The 15,305-nt window shown below is 37.5% G+C and overlaps 1 protein-coding gene across 4 annotated transcripts in view; it reads right to left on the bottom strand.

Annotated features, from left to right (window-relative positions):
* Nucleotides 1-15,305, bottom strand: part of phkb (phosphorylase kinase, beta) — a 61,645-nt gene that overhangs the window by 36,727 nt on the left and 9,613 nt on the right. For all 4 annotated transcript variants that reach the window (XM_077520142.1, XM_077520141.1, XM_077520144.1 and 1 more), the window contains 7 exons: nt 13,400-13,499; nt 11,288-11,395; nt 10,970-11,050; nt 8,257-8,372; nt 7,922-7,985; nt 4,648-4,743; nt 2,467-2,664 (listed from right to left, as the gene is read on the bottom strand). In XM_077520142.1, coding sequence (XP_077376268.1) covers nt 2,467-2,664; nt 4,648-4,743; nt 7,922-7,985; nt 8,257-8,372; nt 10,970-11,050; nt 11,288-11,395; nt 13,400-13,499 — 763 coding nt within the window. The remainder of the gene's footprint in view (nt 1-2,466; nt 2,665-4,647; nt 4,744-7,921; nt 7,986-8,256; nt 8,373-10,969; nt 11,051-11,287; nt 11,396-13,399; nt 13,500-15,305) is intronic.

Genomic DNA, 15,305 nt, shown 5'->3' with positions numbered 1-15,305 from the left:
TCCTGTGTGGAGTTTGCATGTTCCGTGTCTGGTCACCCATTTCGACAATTTTCACGCTTCTGCAATAACAATCAAGCTCATTTCAACGGCTTTTAACACATCGTAATCAGGGGTGCAAATAATGATGGAGGGCATAAAAAAGTAGGGATGTACCGATCAGGGCAATATTGTGATATTGTGATATTAAAACTAACACAATATTGCCGTTGTCATTTAAAAGGAACACATCTGTTAAAAAAAAAAAAAAAGTCAGGTTGATTTCCATTTGGGCAGTTCTAGCACCCTCTAGTGGCTATTTTATAGGTGCAATTTAATTTTCATTAGGGATGTTTTGGCCTTCTATGTTTAAAATCTATGCTAATTGTCAGATGAAGGGGAACCTAATTTGTTTGTGAAGCGATCAATGTGTGCTTGTATTAGCAAGTAAGTACCTCCATATTGTTATTAGAGATTGTAGGTGGTTTATAACCATTGCTGTTATGTACATGTACGTCCCTATATATAACATGACCATTTTACTTTTGAAAAATGTAAGAAAAGTTCAACAAAGAAACTAATGTGCTTCCTGGCGAAAGGGGAAAAAACAACAACACATTAGCATCACAATCATTGTAACATCATAAAATAGTGAAACAGCATTTTGTTTTTCCAGCAACCTACACTGCTTTGACGGAAACAAGTTGGCAATTTGAGGAGCCTTGTGTTGTCGTCTAGTGATAGATGGACAGAAGGACGGATGGACGTACATACACGCTAGAGATAGACCGATATGGTTTTATCAAGGCCGATACCGATACAGATTATTAGTAGTCAAGGAAGCCGATAACCGATATTTCATGCTGATATTCGTTTGCAGTAGAATAGAAAAAAATAAAAATAAATAAATAAGATGTTAAAAATGGCTTGCTCTCTTTGATGATTTGATTTGATTTGATTTATTTATTCATTTTTCCTTTCGGACAACATTGTTGACAATCAAACATTTCATCATACAATTTTGACATATAATAACCGAAAAGAAAAAGGGCTGGCAGGAAGAAGCATAAAGCTTATAAATTCCCGCCCCCATACTAAACTAGGACGCATAAAATCAAGCAGTAATAATAAAAATCAGCAGAGATGATAAAATGATGATGTAATGGTTGAGTAAACAAACTGTTTTGGGCGTCTCCTGAACAGTAACCATTTTGAAGGTACAGTTTCGGACCGATGCCATACATACATACAAAATGTGTTTATTTTCCTTCACAATTATACACACTCTGTCAATCTATAATGACAATGTGAACAGACGTATGTCCTAATGCAATAACACAGTGCACTGCATTGATGCCTTCAAAGCGCCGACTCGCTTCCTCTAATGCGACTTCCTGGCGTGAAGGCGCCGCCATGCGTGTCTTTTAAATGTGTTTGTGTGGCGATAAGCGGCCATCGAGGATGTAGGAGGAGGCAAGACGAGACGTCAAAAGATGACCGAGAAGGTGACGGGAAGAGATAGACGAGCCGAGCCTGAGACCCGACGTCCGAGGAGGTCTTCGGTTTTTTTTGGGGGGGGGTTTGCGCTTCAGTCACTCGTCTGATTGGTTACACTGAGGATCATACGAGCTGCTGCTCTCTGTCAATGCTGACAACTTCACTTCTTAAAGTGCAACAGCTTCGGGACCACCTTGTCTCTCGTACCGATGCAAATGCAATTATTTTTTTGCCAAAAAAGGTCAAAATGAATTGATTCGTCAACAGTTAATTGATTATAAAACTAATCGACAACGATTGTAATCATGAGTAATCGTTTGGAGCCTAATTTAAAATTGCCCAAATCATTTGTTTTTGCTTTGGAAAACAATGACCGAATTGGTAACATAGTACAACATCAATCCCCACCCCCATTTTTTTTTTTAAATCACAAATACGAAGTACAACATAAACACCAATCACTGGTTAATAAACAGTAATCGGGGGGGAAAATGCTTTTGTAATACACATTAATGCAAAATTAAAATGATATTCGATAGTGACAAGCACTACAATGAATTGTGTAGACGTGGAATGGGAAATGAGGGCCAATAAGCTCTGCCACAAACAACAAAAAAAAACAGTTAACTGGGGTTTGACCGCCAAAAATGTTTAATAACGATTAGTAAAATCAAGATGTATGCCGCCATAATCGTTAAATTCCGTCAACTATTTATTATTATTATTTATTTATTTATTTTTTATTTAATGGGCAGTGGAATGTCTAAGTGCAGCGCTGCCTGGTCAATGTGTTGTGGAATAAAAAACACTCACCAACTAAGGTGGCAGCATTGTAACTTTTTTCAATGGGCTGTCGGTGCATGGAATTACAACGTAACATGACGAAATCTGATATATCTGATTAAATAGATCGTTTTCAAGGATGACGTGAATGATCAAATGTCTTTTTGCTAACGTGTGGCAGCAAAAGAGCCGAGGCTTGCCGTGTACTACCTTCATTTCAGCAGGTTTGTAGTATCGGCGGTCCATGTCCTCGTTGGTGGTGCGGTATCCGTCGCGGAGGAAGCGCTTGAAGCCGTATTTGCCACGCAGCTTGCGGACGATTTTGTCCAGCGTCTGACTGTAGAGGGCGTCGTCGTCCACGGCGAAGGCCGGGTAGCTGATGGTCGGCAATAAGGCTGCGTCCGTGTTCTAGCAAACAAAAAAGTATTTTCAAATCGTCTTTGTTCAAATGTGTGCCAAATTATTCAACTACAAGTTGTGGATTATTATTTTTTTCTTTTTTCTCTTTAAACCTGCAAAGATTATTCATCATGCTTAATTTGTGATAGATAAAGTTATGGTCACCAACGAAGAGCCCATATTGAAACTGCAATAACTAAACTGCGTAGTAGTACCATGGTTATAACTAAAATTCAAAAAACAATTTCGTTAATGAAATAAAATAAAAACGAAAATGTTTTTAAAAAAACGAAAACTAACTGAAACTGCATTTTATGTTTAAAAAAAAAACTAACTAAAATGAACTATAATTATAGCTTTGTTTTAGTCTTTGGTAATTAATTTAATGCATGACCCTTTGGGGATGCTTTTATTTGTGATTTTAATTACGGCAAATTTATTTAAAAAAAAAAAAAAAAAAAAAGTGTACAGCTCAGTGTTAGGTCGTGTCTTTCCGCACCCGAGCCGGGTGGTCGAACGTGTCGCCAAATGGAATATTGAATTCCAATCCTCCGTCACAGGCCAAGGGTCGCCGACGTCACATTGATTATTTTCGTTATTTCGTGCCTTGTTTCTTCTTCAACCTTCATTTTTCCAACGCTGAGGCGCGGCGCCGCCGAGTTCCGGACTACCCGCCGCTGACACCTTGACGTTCGTCTGATGTGTGCAATTAACCTCTTACAGCTGTCGTCGCCAGGCTTCTATTCCAAGTCTGACGGGAGCGAAGAGGAGGAGGAGGAAGATGAAGAGGGGATTAAGATCACAGCTGCTCCGAAAAGGGAAGTGAGGACGCCTCCGAGAGGAAGCACTTCAGCTTTTTTCAGAATTCCATTCGGTGCTCAAATGCACCAGGATTCATCTCGGGGAGAAAAAGTTCGTCAGCTCAGTTGAACATCTGCTAATTAAGAGACCCCCGGAGACCACCCGTATCTGCGCAAAGTCCACGTTGGTATGTTTCCTTATCAGTGCTCCTCCACACTCACACTTTGCGAATGACTCTTCTTGTATTAAGAACCCTTTTCATATGAAACAGACACACAAGTCATTTTCTTTCCCTTGTAATTTATAATTACAGTAATACACATTTAACTCATTTGCTCCCAATAACGTGTAAACATTTTTTTTTATGTTATAAGTGTCCCAAAGACGTATTTATACGTTTTTTTGTTTGTTTTTTATGCTAGAGCATACAGAAGGCTTTGATGCAGCCTCTCAACTGCAAAGAACGGTTGAAGAAATGGTAGTTATTACACAAACGGCCAGCAGGTGGCAGCAGAGCAAAGGAGCTCAACCAGGGCCATGTAGAAAAAAATCTCAATTACTTACAATTTTAAATAATTTGTGAAAACTGATGAAACTTGGCTCTCTTCTAATGCTAATTGCTGCAAAACGGAAAGAGATAGAAACATACTTTTTTTCCTGATGAAAGAAGAGACTTTAATCTTTCTTTTGATAGGTTCCGTATTTTTATAGCAATAGAACACAATATTCTGTGGGCCTTGCAAAATCAGTCAAAACCCAGTAAAACAATTGTTTTGATTTATTTATGGACAAATATAAAACACCAACTAGCATATTACAAGTAAACGGAACAACAAAAAATAATCTACAGTCCAAAAAAAAAAAAAAAAAAAAAAAGGAGTACAAAGCACACTCATTTATGTCCAGTGTTAATTTTATCTGCAATTTTTAAATTTCATCACCGTTTTAGTTCAGTTTCAATCATGTTTGTTCGTTTTTATCATAGTTAGTCAACCTCATCACATTTGGGCACATGTAAAATATAATACGTCACATGATTAATGTGATTACGCCTCCACTCACCAGTAATTGATGATCCCCACCACCTTCTACGATAGAAAATTAAAACGACTACTAGGAATAATCCACATCTGTTTTCCCTCCCACACGAACCCGAGTGGGTGGTTGGTGTAACAGTGTGCGCGCACTCACGTGAGAGCGCGACTCTCGGGGAAGCAGGGAGCACAACGTTTGTCTGTTTCGGTTGTGGGCGTCCAGATCCACGAAGATCACCGACCAGGAGCAGCCCTTAAACACATGCGCGTTTTTTTTTTTTTAAAATACGGACCAAACATGAAGTGCAGCGTGGGTGCGTGCTCCAACAACAGCCAGTCAAGAGTCATCATTCCAAAACATCCCATACACTTAAACACATCACCATCGGTGCTTTTTACTTAGAGAGTGGTCAAATGTTTGGAACAAAAAAAAAAAAAAAAGAAAGAAAAATCACAGCTCCGCTCCCTCCACCTGCTAAGCACTTTCTAATGTAAGCACAGAAATGCATTATGGATGATTATTGCCTACACGGTCTATTTTTTACCACACTCCCCAAAAAAAAGAAAAAAAAAAGTGTTGGACGGAGAAGGCTTTTAGTCAAATCGGCGAGGTATGCAAAGTGCAAGGGATTGTGGGTCAGCGTTGTTGATTGAAGGGTGAAAAAAAAAAAAAAAAAAAGTGCTTGAGGCCAATCGTTTAAACCAGGGGTGGGCAAAGTGGAGCTTAAAATTAGTTTGATTGAATGGTGAGTATAAATGAATAACTTAAAACGTATTCATTTTTATCAAATAGTTGTTGATTTATTGTAAATACTAAACTTAAAAATACATTATAAAGTAAAAAATATAGTATCAATATATATTTGAAACTGATGTATTGATTTTATTGAATAACAAGCATCAAAATTAAAATATATTAGTAAAAAAAAAAGAATATTTCACATACTTTTTAAAATATTGATTACATTTTAATTACATTAACAATAAATAGTACTAATTAAAATAAGAATGATCTATTAATGATTAATTTTACTATTAAACAAACGCTTAATTTATATTTATTTATTTTATTTAAAAATTCTGTATTGATTTTATTGAATAACAAACATCAAAATATATTAGTAAAAAAAATCCACATCCTTTTTTTTAACAATATTGATTACATTTTAATTACATTAACAACAAATAATACTAATTAAAATGAGAATGATCTATTAATGACTTAGTTTACTATTAAACAAACACTTAATTTGACATGTATTTATTTTATTTGAAAATTCTGTATTGATTATACTGAATAACAAACATCAAAATATATTAGTAAAAAAAATTCCACATCCTTTTTTTAAAAAAAAATATTGATTACATTTTAATTACATTCACAACAAATAATACTAATTAAAATGAGAATGATCTATTCATGATTTATTTTATTATTAAACACTTTATTTGACATGTATTTATTCATTTTATTTATTTATTTTATTTGAAAATTATGTATTTTATTGAATAACAAACATCAAAATATATTAGCAAAAATAAATAATATTTCATGTACTTTTTTTTTTTTTTTTTTTTTTAATATTGATTACATTTTAATTACGGGCGGCACGGTGTGTCAGTGGTTAGCACGTCCGCCTCCCAGTACTGAGGACTCGGGTTCGAGTCCAGGCTCCGGCCTTCCTGGGTGGAGTTTGCATGTTCTCCCCGTGCCCGCGTGGGTCTTCTCCGGGTACTCCGGCCTCCTCCCACATTCCAAAGACATGCATGGCATGTTAATTGGGTGCTCCAAATTGTCCCGAGATGTGCTTGTGAGTGTGGATGGTTGTTCGTCTCTGTGTGCCCTGTGATTGGCTGGCGACCAGTCCAGGGTGTGGCGCACCTACTGCCCAAAGCCAGCTGAGATAGGCTCCAGCACCCCCTACGACCCTTGTGAGTAATAAGCGGTCAAGAAAATGGATGGATGGATGGACATTTTAATTACATTAAAAATAAATAATACTAATTAAAATGAGAAAGATGATTTCGACCTTAGCGTAAAAAAAATAGGAAATGTGTGTCGTTCCAACGCGCTCTCACACAGCTCAGTAGATGAAACGACAGACATGACAGGCAGAATCTTTTCGCACTCTCGCCTCAGATCAATTCTTATCATGATGGGGAAACCAAAAGTTCACCAAGAAAAAAAAAAAAACAATATTAGCACCTCGCCTCACATTCATGTCGCACAAAGACGGCGGGAAAATGACAAATTCACACGCCGCAGTATAACGTGATGAGAGCGTCCGCTGCTGTGAGCCAGTCGACTGGGAAATCAGCATCGATAGAACACGGAAGCCATTAATGGAGTCTTTGTGTGTGTGCGTGTGGTTGTGCGCGTGTACAGAATATAATAATAATAATAATAATAATAATAATAAGAATTCTATAACTATGTACACCTGTAAATATGATTATATATTACAGGTATACACACATAAAACAATATAAATATACATAAATAAATAAAAAATAATAATAAAATAATATAAATATATATAAATATATATATAAATATGATACATTACGTGTGTTGACTCAAACATATTAAATATGATGTAAACATGGTACTGTACATTCACGGAAAATACATCCATCCATCCATCCATCCATTTTCTTGACCGCTTACTCCTCACAAGGGTTGCGGGGGGTCCTGGAGCCTATCCCAGCTGGCTTCGGGCAGTAAGGCGGGGTACACCCTGAACTGGTCGCCAGCCAATCGCAGGGCGGTAAATATAATAGAGGTGTATTGTCCATTATATATAGACATGGTACAATAGAGGTGTACAGTACAGACCAGGGGTGTCAAACATACGGCCCGCGGGCCGGATCAGGCCCGCAAAGGGGTTTAATACGAGACAACTTTGTAAAGTTAAAAAAAAATAAAAATTAAAGTTATGGTTTGTTTATTTATTTATTTATTTATTTTTTTAAATCATAGACCAACATAAACCTGTTAAATACGACACAAATTCAATGACTGGTAACACAAATACATATGACAGGGATTAACGTCCTTATAACTTCATTAACTGTGCCACACAATGCATTCTGGGAACTATATATATGCAAAACAGGTAGATTTAATTAACACGTCTGGAACTCAGACAGGCAAAGTGTTGCCGCCTTTCATTTGCATTCGTGTTATTTTTTTAAAACAATAGATTACAGTTGAGCTCTGTGATTTAGGGATGGCCCAAAAATGGCAAAAATCTTTTTTTTTTGTTTTTTTTTGTTTTTAAAAATTTGTTTTTAAGTTATATACCATTATTTTACGTATTTGGCCCACTTAGTAATATATTTTCCTCCATGCGGCCGCTAAGCTAATATGAGTTTGACACCCCTGGTATAGACCTTTACATATGATGTAAATATGGTAGGTTAGTGTATACCTGGTTTCCAAACAGGTTAAATCCATTGATGGCTTCTAGAGCAGCCTTGGCCAGGCCCACGGAGCTGCACACAACAACATTAGAATTCACTGAGATTAAGTTCTTTTTTGCACTTGCATGACAATGTAGTTGGTTTTTTTTTTTCTAGTAATAATTTTCAAATTTTATTTTTTTTAACATCTTTTTACACTTGCATGATTTTTTTTTCTTTATTACATCCATCATGGAGGTTACATTCCAAATATGTTCCATGGAAGTTACGTTTTAACTTTTTTTTTTTTTTTTTTAATGACATTTATATTATTCACAGTGATTACGCTCGTTTTCCAACTGACCTCGAATGCAGCTCGGTGCTGCCGTTGTTGTACTTGCTGCCTCGCTCCCACATGCCGTAGTCGGGCACTCGGTAGGCTCTCTCCACGCAGAACACCAGGTTCTGGATGAAGGACACCTGCAAAATATCAAGAGGAGATAAAAGGTTGGAGATTGAGCAGATGCCACTCACCCATATTTACACCTTGGCAGAGCAAGGTGCGAGAAAGAGTACCAGGGCCAAGTCTTACGCATAAACAGAAAATACGTGAACTGCAAAACAAAATACAAATAAAAACTAAAGAAGAGAAGCGTCTTGTGGGCTTTGAATCATTGAATAGTGTGTGTTTGCGTGCGTGTGTGTGTGTGTACTTGAATGATTGGCGATGTAATCTAAAATGACAAAGCTGCAGGGACAAGCAGAAAGCGCGAGTCGAAGAGAGTGAAGGTGTTTGTCTTCTTGTTTTGGACTTCGCTAATAACACACTGTAGTATTGCTGCAACTTTACTGACATTATTTCTGGTCCTTGCCGTCCATTTCTGTAGTGCAAGGCGGTGGTTAGTAAAAATTACTGGTAAGCTATGATATGTACATTGTATAACAGATCTGGGCATACTTTTTTTTTTTTTTTTTTACTAAACGGATTAATTCTATTTTATTGTGCAAAAACTGGTGAGTATTAATCATTTGGCACTAATGTTTACGAATGAGCGTGCCATGGAACATTTTTATGACTTTGTGGATTGTTTCGAGTAGTTTTAAGAGGTTAATATCCTTGTGGCTAGGAGTGTGATGATATATTGATATTGCGATAAATCACAATAAATTGTCTCCAGACAGATTATCGATATGTCTACGCAAGTATCACGATATTTGTAGTTAATATACAGCCAGTATAATGGCTCCATTGTTCATGACTTATTGAGCAATTACTTTGCGGGCCACTAGGGGGAGCACCTCCAAAGAGTGGCAGGTAAAAGGACGGAAGTCTGCAGGCGAAGAAGACTCATGAGCTTAGTTTTTTTTTTATTGTTATTATATGTATATATATATATATATATGTAATTTATTTTTATTATTTATTTTATATTTTTATATATTTTATATATATTTAGATATTAGATTATGTATTTAGATTATATTTATATTATTTTTATTCTAATATTATGAAATATTATTATTATTATTATTATTTATTATTTATTGATATTAACTTGATTATTATTTTATTTTTATTCATGATTTATTTATATTATTATTTAATTATGATTATTATTATTGTTATTATTAATATTATTATTAATATTATTATTATTATTATTATTATTTTCTGATTAGTTTTATTGTAGATTATCAAGGATTTATTACCTGAGCAATATATGGATAATCGTGGTATCGCCATATTGTGAGATAATCATTATCGTGAGCCTTGTATCGCATATCGTAACGTATTAAGGTAGCCAGAGGTTGCCACCCCTACTTGTGGCAGGTGATGATTATCATGAACAACAGGCAAAAGGAGCGATCGCAATAACACGTAGATTGCTTGTGCATGACAAAGCGTGCCGTGACGTTTCATTTTACTCGGTGGATCATTTCTACTTACCGCTATTTTGTTGATTTCTACTGTCACAGTTTTCATGAAAACGTTGTGAGCGGACTGATCACCTGCCTTGCATCACTTGCATTCTGTGATTGACATCTTATATTGAGGTATGATAACTAGTGATCAGGCATGTTTGTCTTTACTCTATGGATAATTTCGAGTCAGTCGGTCTTATTGTGCAAGATAACAGGAATCATAAATAACTGGTGAGATCATTCATCACCTTCGTCACCAAAACAAAGTGTGCTAAGGACTTTTTTTTTCTTTTTTTTTTATTTGTATAGTGTAAGTGGGCATGTTAGTAAAAATAGCTGGTGAGAGGAGCTATCACATCAATCCGATGGTATTTGGATGTATGTAAATATAAGTATTTTCTATGCAAGGCAAGGTTTGAGCATGAATAACTGGCAAGAAGAGTGATCATGGAAAATTATATGACGCCTGAATTGTGTTAGCAATCCTGGACTTTCTTTCTTCTTTTTCCTCTTACTCCATCTTATTTCGAGTTGTTTTTGTTGAAAGGAGCTGAGGAGGTCTTTTGTCTTCCTGTTTGGGCTTTGACAATAAGATGGACAGATAAAAGGGATTAAGTGTTAAGTATCTTAATGGCATCTTAATGGGGGACACGCGCGCGCGCACACACACACACGCGCAGAAGGTGTATGACTGCATCTTCAGTGGACACACAACCTTTCCAGACATGAACATTTCACTTTTTTTTTTTTTTAAACCTGGTTTTGCTCGGTAATCGTGATCATCAAAAGTGCACGCGCACATCAATGCACACTTTGTCAAGGCAGAATTAATGATACAGCTGTCGTATTGGCTCTTGTCTTTTAACCTCCTTGGCAGTCGGCGCATTTTGAGTGAGGGCTCCTATATAAAGCGCAGGCTCATTAAGTCTGCTCGTGTGCTGCCCAAACGTAAATAAGCGTCACATCAGTGGCGAGGCTTTGCCTTGTTTTCATGCCCAAAGTCGTTTTTGAACGTCGCCTTCTCTGCTGCATGCCAAGTGCGAGCGCCGCGGCCGCAGCAAATAAGACGATTACTGACAAAGAAACAGAGTTCGTTGCTAAGCACATTTGAAATCTGTTGCTAACCAAAACAGCAGCAGCACTAGTGCGTATACCTCGTCGGTGTTGTAGATAATCTGCAGGCCGGAGCAGATCATCTCCACCAGGTAGAGCAGGAACAGGGAAAGGGCGTCGATCTGCGGCGAGCACACAAGCGCACCCACTTAAAAAATTTATGGTGATTTTGACGTTTGCAATGCAAACACAAGCCCACCCAAGTTTTGCTTTAAAAAAATTCAAAGGAGTGGCAGAAAGTAACGCTTAGTCAAGCTAGCATGGAGCCACATAGCATCGTGAGCAGATAGTGACCAGAAAGTTCCAGTGTCCCATTGAACAAGCAGGGGAGGCTCCAGTCCTGTCTTTACTGAACTGACCTGCAGGTGGTGGTATTGGTCGTAGGTGTGGATCTCGTCGCCCGTGTCCACGTTGAACATGGAGTGCAGACATTTGGAGGGGCTGGGGTCCTGCTTGAACTGCTCCACCTACACGCACACATGCACACACGGGATCTCTGTGTAAAACAAATCTCCGTGGAAAAAAAACAAAAAACATTTTGAAACGGCATTTCTGTGTGCGAGAGACAGGAGCGACAGCAGTGGTGTCCAAACTACGGCCCGGGGGCCATTTGCGGCCCGCCGTCCATTTTTCAGTGGCCCGCGACATGTGCTAAAAATAGCATTTGACTCAGTTCAAATAAAATAAACACAAAAATGTGTGGAGATGGGCAAAGTAAGACGGGAGGGTATCGAAAAACAGGTGCCATTTAAGAATATTTTAGTTAACTAAAAATAATGAAAAAACGAAAATTAAAAAATCAATATTGTTCCCGAAATAAAATAAAAACGAAAATTCTTTTTAAAAAACGGAAGTGAAACTACATGTTATGTTTACAAAACTAAATAAAACTAACTTTAATTATAGCAAACGTCCTTTGTTTTAGTCTTTGGTAATTAATTTAATGCATGAGCCTTTGGGGATGATTTTACATGTGATTTTTAGTAGATTTATTGGTATATAAACTGGAATAATGACGTTTGAAAGTATGTCACACAGAAGTGACGTCATCTAGCAGCAGCCAATAGAAAAGCATCTTCAGATGACGTTGCTGCCTCCCATGGTGTTTTTTTTTTTTTTTTTTAAATATTGCGCACAAGTAATGCACATTTAAAAAAAAAAAAAACTAAAACTAAAGCTAGCAAACTAAACTTAAACTAATCATTTTTTAAAGAGGATATTTGCAAACTGGGGAAGCACACATACATGAATCCGAAGAATAAAAAAATGTAATATAGGAGTGTAAGGATTACTTACATGTTATTAAAAAAAATAAATAAATAACGGTAAGCCCACCCAATTTCATCTGATAAAGTCTTTATGGTTCCTAATCTGTCAAATCGGTAAAAAGGGCTCACACTTGGAGCAAAATTTCAGGGGGCGCTACTGTGTGACATTTCTTTTCTTATGTTTGTTGGGGGGGGGGGGGGGATGCGCGTGTGTTTGTGTGGTGGCAACATGAAATCACAGCTGGGCCGCCAGCCGTTCGCTCTGTCACACAGAGTTATAAATAATTGGGCCTTTGTCCCACTTTTACCTCATTTGTTTCCACCCTTGCTGGCTCGCGCCATCATCAGAGCAGCCACTTTCGAATCCTCAATCCTCATCCTCCTTCTGCACCAACGCCAACTGTTAAAATAATATTCTACCTGCCTGCTCCTCTTTTTTTTTTCCTCTCCAAATTCTGTGTGAAAATGTTTCCCTGAGGTAAAGCTTTTTTTTTTTTTTTTTTTTTTTTATTGGTTTGTTTTTTAACCGCTGCCTAGGATGGGTTTGTTTGTGACTTTTATGTTAAACTTCTTTTTTTATTGTGTTTACATATTTTTTTCATAATTATATTGCTATTTATTGTTACTTAGGTCTATGCATGTTTTTATTTTTTCCACATTTTTATTATTTAATTGTTTCAACTATTACCTTTTTAATATTACCACAATCACATATTTTTTTACATTTGCATTAAATGGATTTTAAGAAATATATTTTTAACTATTAACTATTATTTTCTATGACTTTTATTAATTACAAAATTATTAGCACTGCACTTCCAATTGACATTAACATTTTTCTGCATCATTTTTTAGAATTATTCTTTTATTTTTATTATGATTTATGTATTATTATTATTAAAACCATTATTATTATTATTATTATATTTTACTTTACTTTTTTTGTGTGTACATTTTCCTTAAATTTTATTTTTTTTTGCTCCAAATCTGAATTGTATTGACATTGGCGAAGACCAGGAAGCCACACCCTCACAAGGCAGCCTGACCAATCATGGTGCAGCACAGAACAGAAGTCTGACACACTGAATTCAGTCAAACTACATTTTCGCGCGTAAAAATATCTAATGTAGTTCTAGATTGACACAAACGATCGACAAAAAAAGTGCTGACAGTCCACTCTAACTAATATGTAACGCCACTGACCTTATGAGCCTGCCTCATGTAGCAGTAGAGGATTCCTCTCATGCACTTGATGGCCGAGTGCTCCAGTTCGTGGGTGCGTCCCATGTCATCGTCGATGCGTCTGTAACCCAAAATCATGTTAAATTTGGATTCTTTGAAACCCCACATTCCCATTGATCAACAAATACAAAAATCAGCAATATGAAGTACAATGAACATCTGCAGTAAAGACACTACAACGGATGATTATGGGTGTGGTTTCAACAACACCCCCAACCTCAAGACCCGCAAAACAGAATAACTCACTCAACTACTTCCTGCTTGTCAAGGCTAAAGAAAGAAGGATCATCAGAATCCCGACTGGACGACGTCAACACAGCACTTCCTACGTATCCCTACCAAGAACATCACAAAGACCAATCAATTTCCATTTCAATTGTACAGCACCTAACGTTGTGGTCAGCGAGGGTGTACAAGCCGACAACTCATTAATCGGATATTGTTGGCGCTTGGGCGATTCGGACGACAGGAGAACATGACGTATGTTCATTATAATGCAATTCAACAGAGTGAATGAAGTCAAGTTATTGTGTGACACACGCACACACACAAGCACGCAGCATCTGGCAGCAGAGAAAGTAACGCCACTCCATGAGGCCGTCAGATGAGAATCATCTTAATTAAATCCCAGTGACAGTTCTAATAGGAGGCGGCCGTGACTGATGGCTCTGATCCGCCGCCGGTCACGTCGCAGCGCAGAGCTCTATTTTTAAAACGTCCCTCCTCTTCCATCTCCCGTCATTTTTTTTTTCCTCTTCCCTTTCTCCATCACGTCTTCACTCACTCCCGTACAGTCCTCGTGGCTCTTTTAGTTTGTTTTTGTCCTCATCTGTTCAAACTAAAATAGCCAATCCAAGAGGGGTGCAGGCGAAGAGGGCATGAACGCTTGGTAAAGTGCGTTAGTGGGGAGGGAAAAAAAAACAAAAAAAAAACACACATAGTGTATTGTAAAGGCTGTATGTGACGTGGCATTCAAAAATAGAATATCCAATCCTTTTATTATTATTAATATTATTATTATTATTATTATTATTATTATGTATATCCATCCATCCATCCATTTTCTTAACTCATTCACTGCCATTGACGGAAAAAGACGTCAATGTCAATTTTTTTTGCTGGACTGGCAGTGAATGTGTTAACCACTTTTCCCTCACTAGGATCGCAGGGATGCTGGAGCCTATCCCAGCTGGCTTCGGGCAGTAGACGGGGTACACTCTGAACTGGTTGTCAGCCAATCGCAGGGCAAACGGAGACGAACAACCATCCACACACACAAGCACACCTAGGGACAATTCGGAGCGCCCAATTAACCTGCCATGCATGTCTGTGGAATGTGGGAGGAGACCGGAGTACCCGGAGAAGACCCACGCGGGCACGGGGAGAACATGCAAACTCCACCCAGGAAGGCCGGAGCCTGGACTCGATCTTGCGTCCTCAGTACTGGGAGGCGGACGTGCTAACCACTCATCACCATGCTTCCCTATTGTGATTATTATTATTATTATTATTATTATTTTAAATTGGCTGGCAACCAGTCCAGGGTGTACCCCACCTACTGCCCAAAGCCAGCTGAGATAGGCTCCAGCACCCCCTGCGACCCTTGTGGGGAATAAGTGGTCAAGAAAATGGATGGATGGATGGATGGATGGATGGATGGAATATTATTGTTATTATTATTATTATTATTATTATTATTATTATTATTATTATTATTATTTTCAAAACTCCGAATTCAGATTTAATCAATTTCTTCAAGAAACAAATGACAATGACCTGTTTAAAAGTTTTGCTTCTCCCCGCTGTGAGATTTCATTTATTTCTCCTTGAATCGACTTCTGCACAAGAAAAAATAATAGATTTTTTT

The sequence above is a fragment of the Festucalex cinctus genome, chromosome 4, assembly GCF_051991245.1.
Source record: "Festucalex cinctus isolate MCC-2025b chromosome 4, RoL_Fcin_1.0, whole genome shotgun sequence".
In the NCBI taxonomy this organism is placed as follows: Eukaryota; Metazoa; Chordata; class Actinopteri; order Syngnathiformes; family Syngnathidae; genus Festucalex; species Festucalex cinctus.
Note: the sequence above shows the minus strand (reverse complement) of the source record. Positions and strands in the feature narration are given on the sequence as shown.